This window comes from Rhinichthys klamathensis, unplaced genomic scaffold (assembly GCF_029890125.1).
Source record: "Rhinichthys klamathensis goyatoka isolate OS25496 unplaced genomic scaffold, OSU_Roscu_1.1 h1tg000185l_1, whole genome shotgun sequence".
Taxonomy (NCBI): Eukaryota; Metazoa; Chordata; class Actinopteri; order Cypriniformes; family Leuciscidae; genus Rhinichthys; species Rhinichthys klamathensis.
Window position 1 is genome coordinate 853,483 of NW_026606713.1, and position 19,401 is coordinate 872,883.

General features: G+C 43.6%; 3 protein-coding genes and 1 long non-coding RNA gene across 4 annotated transcripts; all 4 read left to right on the top strand.

Annotated features, from left to right (window-relative positions):
• The first annotated feature begins 1,304 nt into the window (after nucleotides 1-1,304).
• LOC130095109 (serine-rich adhesin for platelets-like) lies at nucleotides 1,305-5,576 on the top strand. The gene is made up of 3 exons (XM_056261764.1): nucleotides 1,305-1,390; nucleotides 1,475-1,530; nucleotides 1,636-5,576. The coding sequence occupies exons 1-3, from the start codon at nucleotides 1,332-1,334 to the stop codon at nucleotides 5,574-5,576; spliced, it is 4,056 nt and encodes a 1,351-aa protein (XP_056117739.1). The 5' UTR covers nucleotides 1,305-1,331.
• A 3,183-nt stretch (nucleotides 5,577-8,759) lies between these two features.
• Nucleotides 8,760-10,680, top strand: LOC130095081 (zona pellucida sperm-binding protein 3-like). Its single transcript, XM_056261744.1, has 8 exons — nucleotides 8,760-9,350; nucleotides 9,427-9,548; nucleotides 9,635-9,738; nucleotides 9,817-9,994; nucleotides 10,067-10,184; nucleotides 10,258-10,340; nucleotides 10,412-10,500; nucleotides 10,572-10,680. The coding sequence occupies exons 1-8, from the start codon at nucleotides 8,775-8,777 to the stop codon at nucleotides 10,637-10,639; spliced, it is 1,338 nt and encodes a 445-aa protein (XP_056117719.1). The 5' UTR covers nucleotides 8,760-8,774; the 3' UTR covers nucleotides 10,640-10,680.
• Nucleotides 10,681-13,269: 2,589 nt separating this feature from the next.
• LOC130095085 (uncharacterized) lies at nucleotides 13,270-13,873 on the top strand. Its single transcript, XR_008808041.1, has 3 exons — nucleotides 13,270-13,355; nucleotides 13,440-13,495; nucleotides 13,601-13,873. It is a non-coding gene; the product is annotated as an uncharacterized LOC130095085 (long non-coding RNA).
• Nucleotides 13,874-16,159: 2,286 nt separating this feature from the next.
• On the top strand, nucleotides 16,160-17,961 carry LOC130095110 (uncharacterized). The gene is made up of 2 exons (XM_056261765.1): nucleotides 16,160-16,387; nucleotides 16,471-17,961. Exons 1-2 carry the CDS (start codon nucleotides 16,160-16,162, stop codon nucleotides 17,959-17,961), a joined length of 1,719 nt encoding a protein of 572 aa, XP_056117740.1.
• The last annotated feature ends 1,440 nt before the right edge of the window (nucleotides 17,962-19,401 follow it).

Genomic DNA, 19,401 nt, shown 5'->3' on the forward strand with positions numbered 1-19,401 from the left:
AGCCTCATACGATTCACACCAAACTTTCTCAACATGATGCCAATATATTGAAGAGGCTACATTTCAAATGGGTCTCTTGAACGGAGTTGATGAAATAAAATAATGACAAAAAGGGAAACAGGAAGAGTCTCATATCTTCTAAATAACAAATTATACACCATTTATTTCTATATAAAATAATACAAATAAGAAGTAAAAATCACATTTTATTATTTTTCATAAAATGCATTTGTGCTATCTGGTTGAAATAAATAAAATAAAATGTAATACATAGTATAACCACTAGTGTGCAGCATAGGCCTATATTTAAACAGGGTTGAAAAAGCCTTGTTGCTGAGAATTTTTCAGACATAATTATCAAAAATGTTGAATTTTCTGGCTCAACTAACTGGTAAACAGTCTCTAACTCTTGAGAATCTTCCCCAAAGAGATGCTGAACAGGAGTCCTCAGAGCATTTTGACTGAGCTTTATCCCTGAGACTCCAAACATTATTCTTACTTCCTTCCTTGTTCATTCACTTTGTCTTTCAATCAGCTGTGACTCTGTCTGATTTGAATCAAATCATCAAACCTTGACCTGGTGTAAATACATTTTGGTACTTATAGATTGTTACTCAGTCTCTCTGCTCAAATCTATCAAATAGATTTTACTCTATCTCTCTGCTCAAATCTAGTACACCAAGTCTACACTGATGGATTACAAAGTTGTTTTCATTGCTGTTCTTGGTATTTATTTCTTTTATTAAAGCAAACATGTTATGAATATCGTTGCTGCCCTGCAGTGTGGACGTTTTTTTGTGAGTTGCTCAGTGTGTTAAATTGTGTATATTGTCTTTTTTTTTTTTTTTTTGCCTAACCATGTAACTTGCTAAGTTGGTAAAAGGTACAGGATTGTTTTTAAACGCAATTTAGCATTAAATTCCCCCCGATTTAGCATAAACTGAGCTTTGTTCTTTCTTCTGTATGTTCCCAATCCTAAAACTTACCTACCCCGTATATCAGTAATTGTCTCTCTGCACAGTTTGTATTACATTATGACAATTAAACAAAACTATTTATAAAGGTCACATTTTGTGTAAAGTGTATGAGAATATCCTATGCAGACAATACACAGTTACACACTTTAAAATGTTTAAACAGCACAGGGAATCAGAGCCTTCATAAAACCATCATCAATTATCTTTTAACAGCCAGTTAGTTTCCCAGGTGAACAATGTTTCATCTAATTAGTTATTTGCCCTAATTGGACTGATGAAGGCCTATAAAATACACTTATCTCCAGTTAGATATGTTTGCAATTGTAGTGTCTGTGTGGTGGTTTGAGAAAGTGAATGTTGGGGCATTGGAGTACTCAGGGTTTTTTGTTTGCCATGGATAAAGGGTGGACACAGTGAGTTTATTCAATCAATCTCGGTTTGTGAATGATTCAGCAAATAATTAATTTTCTTTATGTATTTTATATATTTACTTTTAGGTTACCCTTGTTTGTAATCTTCCTGCTCTTTTTGAGTAATACTCATGGATTTAAAGGTAAGATTAATGTTTTTGGTGTTTTTTTTTATATTTTCTCTCGTAAAGGATTTTAAATTGTGAGGTTTCTTTTTCTACAAGTCTTCTATTTTGTGTAATTCACAGGTGGGGCTCATTCAGATGCCCGCCACCGGTGGGGCCAAGCTTCAGACAGAACGTTCTCACCTCGTGCAGTCCAGTCTTCTGTGTCAGAGGTCCCTGTGACTGGGATTTTGCCTGAAGAAGTGGGCTCTAGTTTATTCGCTAACAGACCCCTGAAAAGGTTGAACTTACTCCAATTTGTTAAAGGTGGTGTTTCCAGCAGGCATGAATCAATGTCCCATGCCCAGACAGCTCCAAGCAGCTCTGTTTTAGCTTCCTTGCCTCTACCCTTAAATGAACGGCATGCAGGCCGTTTGACATCGCTCCAGGGTTCCTCTGGATCAGCCGCTACAGATACTACTAGTGTTTCTACACAAGGAGAAAGTAGCTTCCCTGCCACACTTGGCACTTCTGGCCTGTCCACCAGTGATGAAAGCTCCCCTAGTTTGTACATGTCCAGCTCCCTGGAAACCTCTGGTGCTAAATCAGCAGAAGCCACTTTGCCTGTGTTCTCTCAGGAGAGTATCTCTTACAGCAGTTCATCTGCTCCAGGTGCCACGTACACTTCTCAAGGTAGCCCAGTGCTGGCTTCAGAAGGCTCTGGTCAATCCATCTCCCCTCAGGGTGAAAGCAGTTACAGTGGCTCGCCTCAGTCTCAAGGTGCCTCGAGTCAATATAACCCAGGCTCCTATAACATGCTCAGTTCTTCATCTGTTTCTAGTCAGTCTACCAGTGACCAGAGTACCCCCGGTTTGTATAGTTCTAGCTTTCAGGGAAGTTCGGGCAGTTTGTTGGAAGCTTCTGGCTCTTCTTTTCAAGGGGAAGTGGCAGGGCTTAGCTCTCATGTTGACTTGTCTCCCCAATCACAAGACAACTCCAGTCAGCTTCTACCCTCACAAATGGAGGTCTCTAGCCAGTCTACTAATGGTCAAAGCACTCCCAGCTTGTTTATGCTTGGCTCTGAGAGCAGTTCAGATTCACAGTCAACAGGTCCTGCTTCACCTCTAGACACTCAGGGTAGTCTCTCTCAAAGCATTTCTAGCCAGTCCACAAGCGTTCAAAGTTCACCTAGTGTGTCTACAAGCACCCAGAGCAGGTCTGCCACTCAATTAACTTCCAGTAATTTTTTTCCTGTGCAGGGAGGTAGTAGTTCTACTTCTAGCTTCTATCTGAAGCCTCAGGGCACTCTGGGTCTGTATGCCCCTGCGTCCCGTACCAAATATGTGAGTTCCCCCATGTCATCACACCCAGCTGTTTATAGCCAGTCAAAAAGTAGCTCTGGTCCTTGGTTTGGGGGCTCTACTGGCTTTGCCTCCCATGGAATAAGTAGCACTTACAGTGGTTCTGTCCAGCCTCAAGGTACCACAAGTCAGTTTGCCTCTGGGTCTCCATCCTACTATCCAAGTGTATCACTATCCTCGCCACAAGGGGCCTCCAGTCAGTCTGCTACAGTCCAAAGTTCACGGAAGCAGATTGCCTCTAGCTATGGCACCCAGTCAGGGTCCTCTAAGCCATTCACTCTGCAGGGAAGCTCCACTTATGGTGGGTCACTCCAGCCTCAAGGTACCTCAAATCAGTTTGCCTCTGGGTCTCCATCCTCCTATCCAAGTGTATCACTATTCTCACCCCAAGGTGCCTCCAGTCAGTCTGCTACAGTCCAGAGTTCACGGAAGCAGATTGCCTCTAGCTATGGCACCCAGTCAGGGTCCTTTAAGCCATTCACTCTGCAGGGAAGCTCCACTTATGGTGGGTCACTCCAGCCTCAGGGTACCACAAGTCAGTTCGCCTCTGGATCTCCATCCTACTATCCAAGTGTATCACTATCCTCGCCACAAGGGGCCTCCAGTCAGTCTGCTACAGTCCAGAGTTCACGGAAGCAGATTGCTTCTAGCTATGGCACCCAGTCAGGGTCCTCTAAGCCATTCACTCTGCAGGGAAGCTCCACTTATGGTGGGTCACTCCAGCCTCAGGGTACCACAAGTCAGTTTGCCTCTGGGTCTCCATCCTACTATCCAAGTGTATCACTATTCTCACCCCAAGGTGCCTCCAGTCAGTCTGCTGCAGTCCAGAGTTCACAGAAGCAGTTTACCTCTACCTTCACAGGCAACTCTGGCACCCAGGAAGGACCCTCTGTTCCCTTCAAATGGCAGGGAAGCACCACCTACGGTGGATCACTCCAGCCTCAAGATACCACAAGTCAGTTTGCCTCTGGGTCTCCATCCTCCTATCCAAGTGTATCACTATTCTCACCCCAAGGTGCCTCCAGTCAGTCTGCTACAGTCCAGAGTTCACGGAAGCAGATTGCCTCTAGCTATGGCACCCAGTCAGGGTCCTCTAAGCCATTCACCCTGCAGGGAAGCACCACCTATGGTGGATCACTCCAGCCTCAAGATACCTCAAATCAGTTTGCCTCTGGGTCTCCATCCTCCTATCCAAGTGTATCACTATTCTCACCCCAAGGTGCCTCCAGTCAGTCTGCTGCAGTCCAGAGTTCACAGAAGCAGTTTACCTCTACCTTCACAGGCAACTCTGGCACCCAGGAAGGACCCTCTGCTCCCTTCAAATGGCAGGGAAGCACCACCTATGGTGGATCACTCCAGCCTCAAGATACCACAAGTCAGTTCGCCTCTGGATCTCCATCCTACTATCCAAGTGTATCACTATCCTCGCCACAAGGGGCCTCCAGTCAGTCTGCTACAGTCCAGAGTTCACGGAAGCAGTTCACCTCTAGCTATGGCACCCAGTCAGGGTCCTCTAAGCCATTCACCCTGCAGGGAAGCACCACCTATGGTGGATCACTCCAGCCTCAAGATACCTCAAATCAGTTTGCCTCTGGGTCTCCATCATCCTATCCAAGTGTATCACTATTCTCACCCCAAGGTGCCTCCAGTCAGTCTGCTACAGTCCAGAGTTCACGGAAGCAGTTCACCTCTAGCTATGGCACCCAGTCAGGGTCCTCTAAGCCATTCACCCTGCAGGGAAGCACCACCTATGGTGGATCACTCCAGCCTCAAGATACCTCAAATCAGTTTGCCTCTGGGTCTCCATCCTCCTATCCAAGTGTATCACTATTCTCACCCCAAGGTGCCTCCAGTCAGTCTGCTACAGTCCAGAGTTCACGGAAGCAGTTCACCTCTAGCTATGGCACCCAGTCAGGGTCCTCTAAGCCATTCACCCTTCAGGGAAGCACCACCTATGGTGGATCACTCCAGCCTCAAGATACCACAAGTCAGTTTGCCTCTGGGTCTCCATCCTCCTATAATGGTCATTGTGTATCGTTGTCCTCGCCCCAAGGTGTTGCCGACCAGTCCAGCCAAGCATTTCAAAGCTTTTCTGGGTCCCAAAGCCAAAAGTCTCAAAGATGGCAGCCTTCACGAGGTATTCAGACCTCAGGTGCAGCTGCATCACAGGGCAGCTCTCTGTCTCAAAGCTCTCCAATGCAGAGTTTGTTTCCTTCCCTGTCATCAGCAGGAGGCTCATCTTCAGGAGATCCTGGACCGTTTGTTTCTGCACAGGGTGGTAGCAGCAGATATGGTGGCTTTTCTGTTCATTCTCAAAGCCCCTCTAGCAAGTACACCCCTGGGTCTCATGCATATGCCAAGCTTGCTTCCTCTCCCCTAGCTGTTTCTAGCCAGTCTACCAGTGATAAGCGGTCAAATGGCCTGTATAGCTCAGACTCTCTGCGAACCCTGGGTCTCATTGGTGTAGTTGAAAGACCCTCTAGACTCCCATCTCAAGCTCCTTCTGACTCTACAAGCAGTAACCAGATATCTGAGCATTTTGTGGCCATGCAACGCCCCACAGGTTCAAACCTAACTCCATCTCTAGGCTTGAGTGCCCAAGCATCATCTGTTGGCATGTTCTCTGGTATCCCACAGACTGCGCAGGCTCTACGTGAATCTGGGTCAGATGTCCAGCTATACAATCGACCATTCCTCAATCAGCTATACTCCGTAAAGGGCTAAGGGACTCTATAAAACAGCTACATTATGCAAAGAGATGTCTTCCAGAATATAAAATCTAATAAATGTTTGTAACAAAGGTTTTTTTCTTGTGCTGTTTTGTGTTTAAGCTACATTCAAAGGATAGAACCTCAAATTTGAATGTTTTTGCACTTATGCCAGATCTATTAATATTCATTGGTTTGTCCATTGATTCAAAGAATTTAATACATGGTTGATCAAATTTTAAGTTTATTGGGCAAGTGAAAAACCATTGCAAAAATGATCTACTGGCCAGAGATTCAAATCAATAACTTTACTGAACTTAACCTGAGGTTAAAAACTGAAGATAAAAATAGCTTCTAGACTAAAAGATTTGTTATAAACTGAAGTCTGTGTAGTAGTTGGTGGGGCTACAGGGTTTAAGTGGGAGAAACCAATGTGCCAAAGTTCACCACTTAACATCCCATCTTACAGCTGAAGATTCCCAGCGAGAGGAAAATGTCAGGACAAAAACAATAAAATCCTGCCCTCTTTGTCTGGTCCATAACATGTTTGGTCCATTGTACTTAAGAAATTCAGTGTTTGATATACCATGCCGATAGAAATGGACAACATGTTCTCATGAGTATTCGTATGTATTTTGCCACACGTACATTTACTTGTGTTCCCATAGACACTGAAACCTACAATATTGACGTATTGACAGGACTATAACATCAATTATTTACGTATGAACAACTTTACAGACTTACAAATGTGTATAAAATCCTTATTTATGAACATTAAAATTGTGGCAATATCTCGATTCTATTGTATTCAATTGTCATATCAATGACATTATGTTTTCAGTCACATTTATGAGAAACTGTTTACTCATCCACTTAATTTGGGGTCATTAACCTGCTCAAAAACACTTTGCACACGTTGAAATTGTCGGCCATCAGGGTCACTGATGACACAAGTGACCACACAAGATGACATGGTGGGGTCATGGGTTGTATTTGAGGGGCTCTGTAGCACACCCCTTTTTACCTAAAGTAGCCAAACTTCATACACTTATTGATCTCATTGGGCCAAACAAATTTTCGATCAGATTTTCAATATCCCGAACGGTTTGGCTGTGGCAAGGCAACAAATTTATGGCAAAAAAAAAGGAAACAGGAAGTGTGTTATAACTTCTGCATACATTGTGTCACCGAGGCTCACCCCAATCGACCTGATGGTGGTGCTACAATGATCAAAAGTACATAATGGGTCATAAATCCTAAACCATTTGTCACAGGCTCAAGTGTCTTATATCATTGGAATCCTTGACAGAAAGCATGTCTTGGAATGATGTCATACTGGTAAAATTCAGGGGAATGTTTTCAAGAAACCTGTATACTTTTGTGAGCTAAACCTAGGTTTTTTGCCCGATCGGAACCAAACACATGCAAAAAGATTCTCTAGAGTCTGGTTGTCCATTATCAAGCCAATTTCCATTCACATTTGCAACAGGGCGCCAGAATGTTTGACGTGGGCGTGGTTACTTCTACTAAAACGACCATCCCTCTTGTACACATGTATGGGCTCAGTCTGGGGTCGTGTGAAAAATGACGTGGTGACTAGGGGTAGGAATCACAGGATAGGCTACGAAAGTTATCTTTGTAGATATCATTCTTTGTGTGAACAGGCCTTTATTGTTTACATTAGGTAGTACACATGCACAAATCAGGATGACTGATAAAAATGAAAGATTGAGAAGGGTATATAGATATGTTCAGAATAGCATACTACCATAACATGCAAATTATCCCAGAATGCAACACACTGTACCTTCCATGAGAAATTTAATTCTCATGTTTTGATCCAACTGCAGACGTAAATACATTTTTACACAAAATTAAATAAAAAATGCAAAAACAGCTTTTTATTTCTTTGATGATTGCGGAACGTAAATTGCTGAATTAAACAAACAACGTTTATGGTTGTTCTGTTTGACAAACTATTTTAAAAAGTATGGCTCCGTCCGAAATCACATAGCTACTTTGAACTACATAGACTTTGAACTTAAACATGACTGGGGCATCTATTATTGTAGGCTACTCGCACTGATTTCCACCATCCCGATAAAAGCCTCTTTTTCTTAGGCTAGTTAACTTATGTCCACGTTTCACGTTTACATGTTGAGCGCCACCTCGAGGACCCATGAAGTAGCGACGCTGGGAGCAGGGAAATCTATTTAGAGCGCCTTATTTTATTTAAAAAAATATCGCTATTTGACGCCAGCGTATCGATTATCGTATCGCACAGAGCATCAAGGCGTTCCTCCTAAACTTACAGCTCCTCTGGGTAGACCCATGCAGGAAGTCTAAGTTATTTGCCTTCAAGAGCACCTGAGGGGCCTGACAGAGCCCACCAGTCCTACTCTCCATCGTCGTCCTCCTCAGTTTCTACGGAGAAAGGGACCGCTATAGTGACCGAGATCACTGTGCTGCTTCACAAACTATTTGTGAACTTAACTATATTTTCTTTAACATTCTCCAGCATGTTTTAATGTGTGCTATGTCATGTTTCAAACGCCAACATTTTTTTAAGTTCTTAATGTCTAATGAGCTTAACTTTTGTATTTTAAATTAAATTGTTTTAGTAGACTGTTCAGATTATAGTCTTTCAGTGCTGAGCAGCGTATAGTATGCCACAAACACTCTGATCAACCTAAACATAACAGTTGCAATGGGGAGAAAAAATATCAGTGAATCTATAATCAAATAATGTTATGATCCTGCATTCCTTTGATTCTGAACTAAATTTCTCCATTTCAGACCCCCGTGAAGATTGCTGTTGATGTGAGGGAAGAACGTTTGTTATAATCTAAACCTGAAACATACTAAACTTTATTATTCTGGATACTCTAGTGTGCAATTCTGTCTGTGGCCATGTTTCTGAATTAATAAAAAAGGAAGAAACAAAAAGACTTTTTTGATCTAAAGACATTTTGTTATCTAAAATAAGCAATCATTTGGTTTAGCTACTAATAACATGCCCTTATATGTAAATTCATTTTATTCTGCGTAGTAAAGAATCAATGACTTTCACCTGTGACATATTGATTGAGTAAATTGGCAGGTCTAGAGAAAAATGATGCTTGTCACGAGAGAGGTGGAGCCTTTCTGATTTACATCTGCATAAATTGGGATGGTAGCACCCTAATGTGTCATTGAAACAAGCTTGGCAATAATGGGGTTTTGGCAGGTTGGATTCGGATTGGTGTTTATTCTTGCACTTGGATTGTCTGAAGCACAATGGAGGGCAAGAGCAGCACATAATCGGAGTCCAAGCGAGTTTAGGCCTAGAACATTAGCTCAAGCTTCTCAACAGGCTGATTCCAGGATGTCTTTGGTTCCCAGTAACACTGCATTTGCACCACAAAGTTTTCCCGCTCAGTTTCCTGTCCAGACACCAGTCAGGACTGACTTTGGAAAGTCTTCTCAAGATCTTATGGGTGTTCAATTAAAAGAGCTGTTGCAGGGTCCAGTGGCGACACTGACGTGGAGTTTTCCAAGTCTACCAGAGGAACCGCAGCAGCCAGACGTTCCTTTTGAGTTGCCTTATCCTGTCCCTGCCAACAGTGTAGCTGCTCAGTGTGGAGAGAATTCAGTATATGTGGAAGTGATGAAGGACTTCTTTGGGACTGGGCACCCACTGTTGTCCTCTGGTTTTACACTGGGAGGCTGTACTGCAACTGGAGAGGATTCTTCTGCTCAAGTGCTGATCTTTGAGTCTGAACTGCATGGATGTAGCGGTACATCAATGGTAAGGTTCTGTTGTGACAATCATAGGTATTCTGAATTGTCCATGTGACTGTTCTTCTATTAACCTTTCTGTTTAGGTGACTGAGGATGAGCTTGTCTATAGGTTCAACATTATGTACACCCCACAAGAGGCTTCATATGGTGTTCCTATTGTCAGGAGCAGTGGTGCGGTGGTTGGTATCGAGTGTCATTATCCAAGGTGAGGATTCAATTAATTCAGGCTCACCCAATGTTCTAATCCTGCCGTTTATGGGCAAGAGATGACCGCTTGTTTAACTCCTACAGAACACATAATGTGAGCAGCGATGCCTTAATGCCCACTTGGATCCCATATGCCTCAACTGAGGTTGCAGAGGACGTCTTTGTCTTCTCCCTCAAGCTCATGACTGGTTGGTGTAGCCCATACAGATTTGTAGAATGCTTGTGAATCATCTGTTAAGATAATTATTTTACTTTTTTTTTTTCAGATGACTGGAGATTTGAGAGACCTTCTAACCAGTACTTCCTGGGTGACATGATAAATCTTGAAGCGTCAGTGCGTTTGTACAGCCATGTTCCCATCCGTGTGTTTGTGGACAGCTGCGTGGCTACTGCAGTCCCTGATGTTGCTTCTGTCCCCAGATACTCCTTTATTGAGAATAATGGGTAAGAGGTGCTACCTCATGTATCCCAGCTTCCATAAGGGTTGTGTGATTTCTAACTGGGTTCTGTTCACAGGTGCCTGGTTGATGCCAAGCTCACAGGCTCCACGTCTCACTTTATGCCCCGGACTCAAGGTGATAAGCTAGGGTTTCAGCTAGAGGCGTTCAGGTTCCAGCAAGCAGACAGTGGGCTGGTATGCATGTCCTGTAGTTGTGCAACTCTTTGTATGATATGCTGCCATGGTGTACAAACCATTGTCTCTGCAGGTCTACATCACATGCATTTTGAAGGTGGCTGCAGCAACCTCTCCAAGTTCTGAACAGAAAGCTTGTTCATTCTCTGCTAATGGGTATGTTGCCCGCTAAATAAGTGTACAGGTGAATTGGTTGCGTTAACTTATTTGAGGGTTTGTTTTGTCAGGTGGGTGTCTGCAGATGATTCTGACCAGGTGTGTGGCTGCTGTGACACAACGTGTAGCATCAGAAGTGGAAGTGATCAACTGCTTACAGGTTTGGACTAACTCTGATAAGTTGTTATTGTCATACATGGCTTTAGTTCTCACTAATCATTTGTTCCTCAGATCTACGCTGGGAAAGAGCATCTGTCGGCCCCATCAATGTTAAAGAATATGGCTATGGCCAAAAATAACTGGAAATGTCATGTGATTTTTAATAAATGTTGTTAAAATATTTGGGTTTTTTGTTGTCTTTACTTGCAGTTTACATGGTTTCTGTTCAGACATGTACCACAAAAAGCCTTATTTCTACTGGCCTAGATGGGGGACATCTTATTTCTACTGGCCTAGGGGGGGACATTTTTGCTCAAGTCATTTGTTGGGCTAGGCCTATTACAACACAAAAAGGCGGAAGTACCTGGATTTTGGCGTGTTCGCACCGCAGGAACTAGGAACGATTTTAGTTCTAGGAACTAATTTAGCTCCTCCTTCAGAGTAGGGTCTAAACCAGCAATATAGGAACTATCTGTGACGTAAGTGTACGCTGATTGGCCGAACGCACTATTATGCATTATTATAAAGGCTGTGTAAACACACAGATTATAGCCATTTATTTCAGAAACTCTACAAACATAGAAAACAGTGATAGATGGGCCTCTTAACCTTCACGCTGAGGGGAAAATCCAACGCAACTGAGGGGACCAAGCAAAACATGATTATGTATTTCTGCTCAGCTAGCAACACTGGACATGTGTACACTTTTTATTTATTTTTTTATTTACGTATAACAGTTCTTTCTAATAATGTATGAGACAGGGCTGTTAGACAAACCGTAAACTAATGAACATGGAGCATGCGAGCACTGTGTGCTTAGGCTCTGGCGTTGTCAAAATAAGTCACATAAGCGTGGCTTACGTCACTTCAGAGTTCCTACTGGCGGTGCAAATGCAACCAGGAAAACGTTCCTATGGGAACCATTCGTCCGTGTAGAACTACGCGGTGCGAAATCTCCCAGATTTGATGAAACTTCAGCTGTGTGTTAGCTGTAGGAAGCTGATGACATGGATGTGACTATTGTGAGTCAGTTATAGAGCCACCAAATGGCAGATGGAAGCATGTCACTTTCGTAAAGCAGACGTAAACCTGTGAAAGGATTCTTGAATACTGTTGTTATGGCAACGCATCAAACTTTTTATATTTCTTTTGGGTATTTCTGAGACTCTTAGCATGCTTCAAATTGCATGAAACTCGACACGCACACATCAGAGTTGTAAGCCAGTAGACATGGGCAAAGCCTTAAAAATGGGCGTGTAGGAGCGGCTAAGTAGCGTCACAAACTTCCCTGCCACAAAGTGGGTGGTTAGTTTTACCTACAGTCAACAAACTTGGTACATTACTGTATATTATTCTCATCGAGCCGGGCGACTTTCTAATTTACAGTCACCAACAGGAAGTTAGATATTTTTGTTTGAATGTGGATTTTTGGAATCAAGCTCTGAATTTTTAACTACTGCTCCAAGGAGCCTCATACGATTCACACCAAACTTTCTCAACATGATGCCAATATATTGAAGAGGCTACATTTCAAATGGGTCTCTTGAACGGAGTTGATGAAATAAAATAATGACAAAAAGGGAAACAGGAAGAGTCTCATATCTTCTAAATAACAAATTATACACCATTTATTTCTATATAAAATAATACAAATAAGAAGTAAAAATCACATTTTATTATTTTTCATAAAATGCATTTGTGCTATCTGGTTGAAATAAATAAAATAAAATGTAATACATAGTATAACCACTAGTGTGCAGCATAGGCCTATATTTAAACAGGGTTGAAAAAGCCTTGTTGCTGAGAATTTTTCAGACATAATTATCAAAAATGTTGAATTTTCTGGCTCAACTAACTGGTAAACAGTCTCTAACTCTTGAGAATCTTCCCCAAAGAGATGCTGAACAGGAGTCCTCAGAGCATTTTGACTGAGCTTTATCCCTGAGACTCCAAACATTATTCTTACTTCCTTCCTTGTTCATTCACTTTGTCTTTCAATCAGCTGTGACTCTGTCTGATTTGAATCAAATCATCAAACCTTGACCTGGTGTAAATACATTTTGGTACTTATAGATTGTTACTCAGTCTCTCTGCTCAAATCTATCAAATAGATTTTACTCTATCTCTCTGCTCAAATCTAGTACACCAAGTCTACACTGATGGATTACAAAGTTGTTTTCATTGCTGTTCTTGGTATTTATTTCTTTTATTAAAGCAAACATGTTATGAATATCGTTGCTGCCCTGCAGTGTGGACGTTTTTTTGTGAGTTGCTCAGTGTGTTAAATTGTGTATATTGTCTTTTTTTTTTTTTTTTGCCTAACCATGTAACTTGCTAAGTTGGTAAAAGGTACAGGATTGTTTTTAAACGCAATTTAGCATTAAATTCCCCCCGATTTAGCATAAACTGAGCTTTGTTCTTTCTTCTGTATGTTCCCAATCCTAAAACTTACCTACCCCGTATATCAGTAATTGTCTCTCTGCACAGTTTGTATTACATTATGACAATTAAACAAAACTATTTATAAAGGTCACATTTTGTGTAAAGTGTATGAGAATATCCTATGCAGACAATACACAGTTACACACTTTAAAATGTTTAAACAGCACAGGGAATCAGAGCCTTCATAAAACCATCATCAATTATCTTTTAACAGCCAGTTAGTTTCCCAGGTGAACAATGTTTCATCTAATTAGTTATTTGCCCTAATTGGACTGATGAAGGCCTATAAAATACACTTATCTCCAGTTAGATATGTTTGCAATTGTAGTGTCTGTGTGGTGGTTTGAGAAAGTGAATGTTGGGGCATTGGAGTACTCAGGGTTTTTTGTTTGCCATGGATAAAGGGTGGACACAGTGAGTTTATTCAATCAATCTCGGTTTGTGAATGATTCAGCAAATAATTAATCTTCTTTATGTATTTTATATATTTACTTTTAGGTTACCCTTGTTTGTAATCTTCCTGCTCTTTTTGAGTAATACTCATGGATTTAAAGGTAAGATTAATGTTTTTGGTGTTTTTTTTTATATTTTCTCTCGTAAAGGATTTTAAATTGTGAGGTTTCTTTTTCTACAAGTCTTCTATTTTGTGTAATTCACAGGTGGGGCTCATTCAGATGCCCGCCACCGGTGGGGCCAAGCTTCAGACAGAACGTTCTCACCTCGTGCAGTCCAGTCTTCTGTGTCAGAGGTCCCTGTGACTGGGATTTTGCCTGAAGAAGTGGGCTCTAGTTTATTCGCTAACAGACCCCTGAAAAGGTTGAACTTACTCCAATTTGTTAAAGGTGGTGTTTCCAGCAGGCATGAATCAATGTCCCATGCCCAGACAGCTCCAAGCAGCTCTGTTTTAGCTTCCTTGCCTCTACCCTTAAATGAACGGCGTGCAGGCCGTTTGACATCGCTCCAGGGTTCCTCTGGATCAGCCGCTACAGATACTACTAGTGTTTCTACACAAGGAGAAAGTAGCTTCCCTGCCACACTTGGCACTTCTGGCCTGTCCACCAGTGATGAAAGCTCCCCTAGTTTGTACATGTCCAGCTCCCTGGAAACCTCTGGTGCTAAATCAGCAGAAGCCACTTTGCCTGTGTTCTCTCAGGAGAGTATCTCTTACAGCAGTTCATCTGCTCCAGGTGCCACGTACACTTCTCAAGGTAGCCCAGTGCTGGCTTCAGAAGGCTCTGGTCAATCCATCTCCCCTCAGGGTGAAAGCAGTTACAGTGGCTCGCCTCAGTCTCAAGGTGCCTCGAGTCAATATAACCCAGGCTCCTATAACATGCTCAGTTCTTCATCTGTTTCTAGTCAGTCTACCAGTGACCAGAGTACCCCCGGTTTGTATAGTTCTAGCTTTCAGGGAAGTTCGGGCAGTTTGTTGGAAGCTTCTGGCTCTTCTTTTCAAGGGGAAGTGGCAGGGCTTAGCTCTCATGTTGACTTGTCTCCCCAATCACAAGACAACTCCAGTCAGCTTCTACCCTCACAAATGGAGGTCTCTAGCCAGTCTACTAATGGTCAAAGCACTCCCAGCTTGTTTATGCTTGGCTCTGAGAGCAGTTCAGATTCACAGTCAACAGGTCCTGCTTCACCTCTAGACACTCAGGGTAGTCTCTCTCAAAGCATTTCTAGCCAGTCCACAAGCGTTCAAAGTTCACCTAGTGTGTCTACAAGCACCCAGAGCAGGTCTGCCACTCAATTAACTTCCAGTAATTTTTTTCCTGTGCAGGGAGGTAGTAGTTCTACTTCTAGCTTCTATCTGAAGCCTCAGGGCACTCTGGGTCTGTATGCCCCTGCGTCCCGTACCAAATATGTGAGTTCCCCCATGTCATCACACCCAGCTGTTTATAGCCAGTCAAAAAGTAGCTCTGGTCCTTGGTTTGGGGGCTCTACTGGCTTTGCCTCCCATGGAATAAGTAGCACTTACAGTGGTTCTGTCCAGCCTCAAGGTACCACAAGTCAGTTTGCCTCTGGGTCTCCATCCTACTATCCAAGTGTATCACTATCCTCGCCACAAGGGGCCTCCAGTCAGTCTGCTACAGTCCAAAGTTCACGGAAGCAGATTGCCTCTAGCTATGGCACCCAGTCAGGGTCCTCTAAGCCATTCACTCTGCAGGGAAGCTCCACTTATGGTGGGTCACTCCAGCCTCAAGGTACCTCAAATCAGTTTGCCTCTGGGTCTCCATCCTCCTATCCAAGTGTATCACTATTCTCACCCCAAGGTGCCTCCAGTCAGTCTGCTACAGTCCAGAGTTCACGGAAGCAGATTGCCTCTAGCTATGGCACCCAGTCAGGGTCCTCTAAGCCATTCACTCTGCAGGGAAGCTCCACTTATGGTGGGTCACTCCAGCCTCAGGGTACCACAAGTCAGTTTGCCTCTGGGTCTCCATCCTACTATCCAAGTGTATCACTATTCTCACCCCAAGGTGCCTCCAGTCAGTCTGCTGCAGTCCAGAGTTCACAGAAGCAGTTTACCTCTACCTTCACAGGCAACTCTGGCACCCAGGAAGGACCCTCTGTTCCCTTCAAATGGCAGGGAAGCACCACCTATGGTGGATCACTCCAGCCTCAAGATACCACAAGTCAGTTTGCCTCTGGGTCTCCATCCTCCTATCCAAGTGTATCACTATTCTCACCCCAAGGTGCCTCCAGTCAGTCTGCTACAGTACAGAGTTCACGGAAGCAGTTCACCTCTAGCTATGGCACCCAGTCAGGGTCCTCTAAGCCATTCACCCTGCAGGGAAGCACCACTTATGGTGGATCACTCCAGCTTCAAGATACCTCAAATCAGTTTGCCTCTGGGTCTCCATCCTCCTATCCAAGTGTATCACTATTCTCACCCCAAGGTGCCTCCAGTCAGTCTGCTACAGTCCAGAGTTCACGGAAGCAGATTGCCTCTAGCTATGGCACCCAGTCAGGGTCCTCTAAGCCATTCACCCTGCAGGGAAGCACCACCTATGGTGGATCACTCCAGCCTCAAGATACCTCAAATCAGTTTGCCTCTGGGTCTCCATCCTCCTATCCAAGTGTATCACTATTCTCACCCCAAGGTGCCTCCAGTCAGTCTGCTGCAGTACAGACTTCACAGAAGCAGTTTACCTCTACCTTCACAGGCAACTCTGGCACCCAGGAAGGACCCTCTGCTCCCTTCAAATGGCAGGGAAGCACCACCTATGGTGGATCACTCCAGCCTCAAGATACCACAAGTCAGTTCGCCTCTGGATCTCCATCCTACTATCCAAGTGTATCACTATCCTCGCCACAAGGGGCCTCCAGTCAGTCTGCTACAGTCCAGAGTTCACGGAAGCAGATTGCCTCTAGCTATGGCACCCAGTCAGGGTCCTCTAAGCCATTCACTCTGCAGGGAAGCTCCACTTATGGTGGGTCACTCCAGCCTCAAGGTACCACAAGTCAGTTTGCCTCTGGGTCTCCATCCTACTATCCAAGTGTATCACTATTCTCACCCCAAGGTGCCTCCAGTCAGTCTGCTGCAGTACAGACTTCACAGAAGCAGTTTACCTCTACCTTCACAGTCAACTCTGGCACCCAGGAAGGACCCTCTGCTCCCTTCAAATGGCAGGGAAGCACCACCTATGGTGGATCGCTCCAGCCTCAAGATACCACAAGTCAGTTCGCCTCTGGATCTCCATCCTACTATCCAAGTGTATCACTATCCTCGCCACAAGGGGCCTCCAGTCAGTCTGCTACAGTCCAGAGTTCACGGAAGCAGTTCACCTCTAGCTATGGCACCCAGTCAGGGTCCTCTAAGCCATTCACCCTGCAGGGAAGCACCACCTATGGTGGATCACTCCAGCCTCAAGATACCTCAAATCAGTTTGCCTCTGGGTCTCCATCATCCTATCCAAGTGTATCACTATTCTCACCCCAAGGTGCCTCCAGTCAGTCTGCTACAGTCCAGAGTTCACGGAAGCAGTTCACCTCTAGCTATGGCACCCAGTCAGGGTCCTCTAAGCCATTCACCCTGCAGGGAAGCACCACCTATGGTGGATCACTCCAGCCTCAAGATACCTCAAATCAGTTTGCCTCTGGGTCTCCATCCTCCTATCCAAGTGTATCACTATTCTCACCCCAAGGTGCCTCCAGTCAGTCTGCTACAGTCCAGAGTTCACGGAAGCAGTTCACCTCTAGCTATGGCACCCAGTCAGGGTCCTCTAAGCCATTCACCCTTCAGGGAAGCACCACCTATGGTGGATCACTCCAGCCTCAAGATACCACAAGTCAGTTTGCCTCTGGGTCTCCATCCTCCTATAATGGTCATTGTGTATCGTTGTCCTCGCCCCAAGGTGTTGCCGACCAGTCCAGCCAAGCATTTCAAAGCTTTTCTGGGTCCCAAAGCCAAAAGTCTCAAAGATGGCAGCCTTCACGAGGTATTCAGACCTCAGGTGCAGCTGCATCACAGGGCAGCTCTCTGTCTCAAAGCTCTCCAATGCAGAGTTTGTTTCCTTCCCTGTCATCAGCAGGAGGCTCATCTTCAGGAGATCCTGGACCGTTTGTTTCTGCACAGGGTGGTAGCAGCAGATATGGTGGCTTTTCTCTTCATTCTCAAAGCCCCTCTAGCAAGTACACCCCTGGGTCTCATGCATATGCCAAGCTTGCTTCCTCTCCCCTAGCTGTTTCTAGCCAGTCTACCAGTGATAAGCGGTCAAATGGCCTGTATAGCTCAGACTCTCTGCGAACCCTGGGTCTCATTGGTGTAGTTGAAAGACCCTCTAGACTCCCATCTCAAGCTCCTTCTGACTCTACAAGCAGTAACCAGATATCTGAGCATTTTGTGGCCATGCAACGCCCCACAGGTTCAAACCTAACTCCATCTCTAGGCTTGAGTGCCCAAGCATCATCTGTTGGCATGTTCTCTGGTATCCCACAGACTGCGCAGGCTCTACGTGAATCTGGGTCAGATGTCCAGCTATACAATCGACCATTCCTCAATCAGCTATACTCCGTAAAGGGCTAAGGGACTCTATAAAACAGCTACATTATGCAAAGTGATGTCTTCCAGAATATAAAATCTAATAAATGTTTGTAACAGGTTTTTTTCTTGTGCTGTTTTGTGTTTAAGCTACATTCAAAGGATAGAACCTCAAATTTGAATGTTTTTGCACTTATGCCAGATCTATTAATATTCATTGGTTTGTCCATTGATTCAAATAATTTAATACATGGTTGATCAAATTTTAAGTTTATTGGGCAAGTGAAAAACCATTGCAAAAATGATCTACTGGCCAGAGATTCAAATCAATAACTTTACTGAACTTAACCTGAGGTTAAAAACTGAAGATTAAAAATAGCTTCTAGACTAAAAGATTTGTTATAAACTGAAGTCTGTGTAGTAGTTGGTGGGGCTACAGGGTTTAAGTGGGAGAAACCAATGTGCCAAAGTTCACTTCTTAACATCCCATCTTACAGCTGAAGATTCCCAGCGAGAGGAAAATGTCAGGACAAAAACAATAAAATCCTGCCCTCTTTGTCTGGTCCATAACATGTTTGGTCCATTGTACTTAAGAAATTCAGTGTTTGATATACCATGCCGATAGAAATGGACAACATGTTCTCATGAGTATTCGTATGTATTTTGCCACACGTACATTTACTTGTGTTCCCATAGACACTGAAACCTACAATATTGACGTATTGACAGGACTATAACATCAATTATTTACGTATGAACAACTTTACAGACTTACAAATGTGTATAAAATCCTTATTTATGAACATTAAAATTGTGGCAATATCTCGATTCTATTGTATTCAATTGTCATATCAATGACATTATGTTTTCAGTCACATTTATGAGAAACTGTTTACTCATCCACTTAATTTGGGGTCATTAACCTGCTCAAAAACACTTTGCACACGTTGAAATTGTCGGCCATCAGGGTCACTGATGACACAAGTGACCACACAAGATGACATGGTGGGGTCATGGGTTGTATTTGAGGGGCTCTGTAGCACACCCCTTTTTACCTAAAGTAGCCAAACTTCATACACTTATTGATCTCATTGGGCCAAACAAATTTTCGATCAGATTTTCAATATCCCGAACGGTTTGGCTGTGGCAAGGCAACAAATTTATGGCAAAAAAAAAGGAAACAGGAAGTGTGTTATAACTTCTGCATACATTGTGTCACCGAGGCTCACCCCAATCGACCTGATGGTGGTGCTACAATGATCAAAAGTACATAATGGGTCATAAATCCTAAACCATTTGTCACAGGCTCAAGTGTCTTATATCATTGGAATCCTTGACAGAAAGCATGTCTTGGAATGATGTCATACTGGTAAAATTCAGGGGAATGTTTTCAAGAAACCTGTATACTTTTGTGAGCTAAACCTAGGTTTTTTGCCCGATCGGAACCAAACACATGCAAAAAGATTCTCTAGAGTCTGGTTGTCC

Excerpts from the sequence above, each read along its gene's own strand:
- LOC130095081 (XM_056261744.1), top strand. The coding sequence starts at position 8,775 with ATGGGGTTTTGGCAGGTTGGATTCGGATTGGTGTTTATTCTTGCACTT. Across the intron at positions 10,341-10,411 it reads TGTTCATTCTCTGCTAATGG|GTGGGTGTCTGCAGATGATT; the intron begins GTATGTTGCCCG and ends TTGTTTTGTCAG. Across the intron at positions 10,501-10,571 it reads AAGTGATCAACTGCTTACAG|ATCTACGCTGGGAAAGAGCA; the intron begins GTTTGGACTAAC and ends TTTGTTCCTCAG.
- LOC130095109 (XM_056261764.1), top strand. The coding sequence starts at position 1,332 with ATGTTGGGGCATTGGAGTACTCAGGGTTTTTTGTTTGCCATGGATAAA. Across the intron at positions 1,391-1,474 it reads ATGGATAAAGGGTGGACACA|GTTACCCTTGTTTGTAATCT; the intron begins GTGAGTTTATTC and ends ATTTACTTTTAG. Across the intron at positions 1,531-1,635 it reads TAATACTCATGGATTTAAAG|GTGGGGCTCATTCAGATGCC; the intron begins GTAAGATTAATG and ends TGTAATTCACAG.
- LOC130095110 (XM_056261765.1), top strand. The coding sequence starts at position 16,160 with ATGGTGGATCACTCCAGCCTCAAGATACCACAAGTCAGTTCGCCTCTG. Across the intron at positions 16,388-16,470 it reads TGGGTCACTCCAGCCTCAAG|TCTGCTGCAGTACAGACTTC; the intron begins GTACCACAAGTC and ends GCCTCCAGTCAG.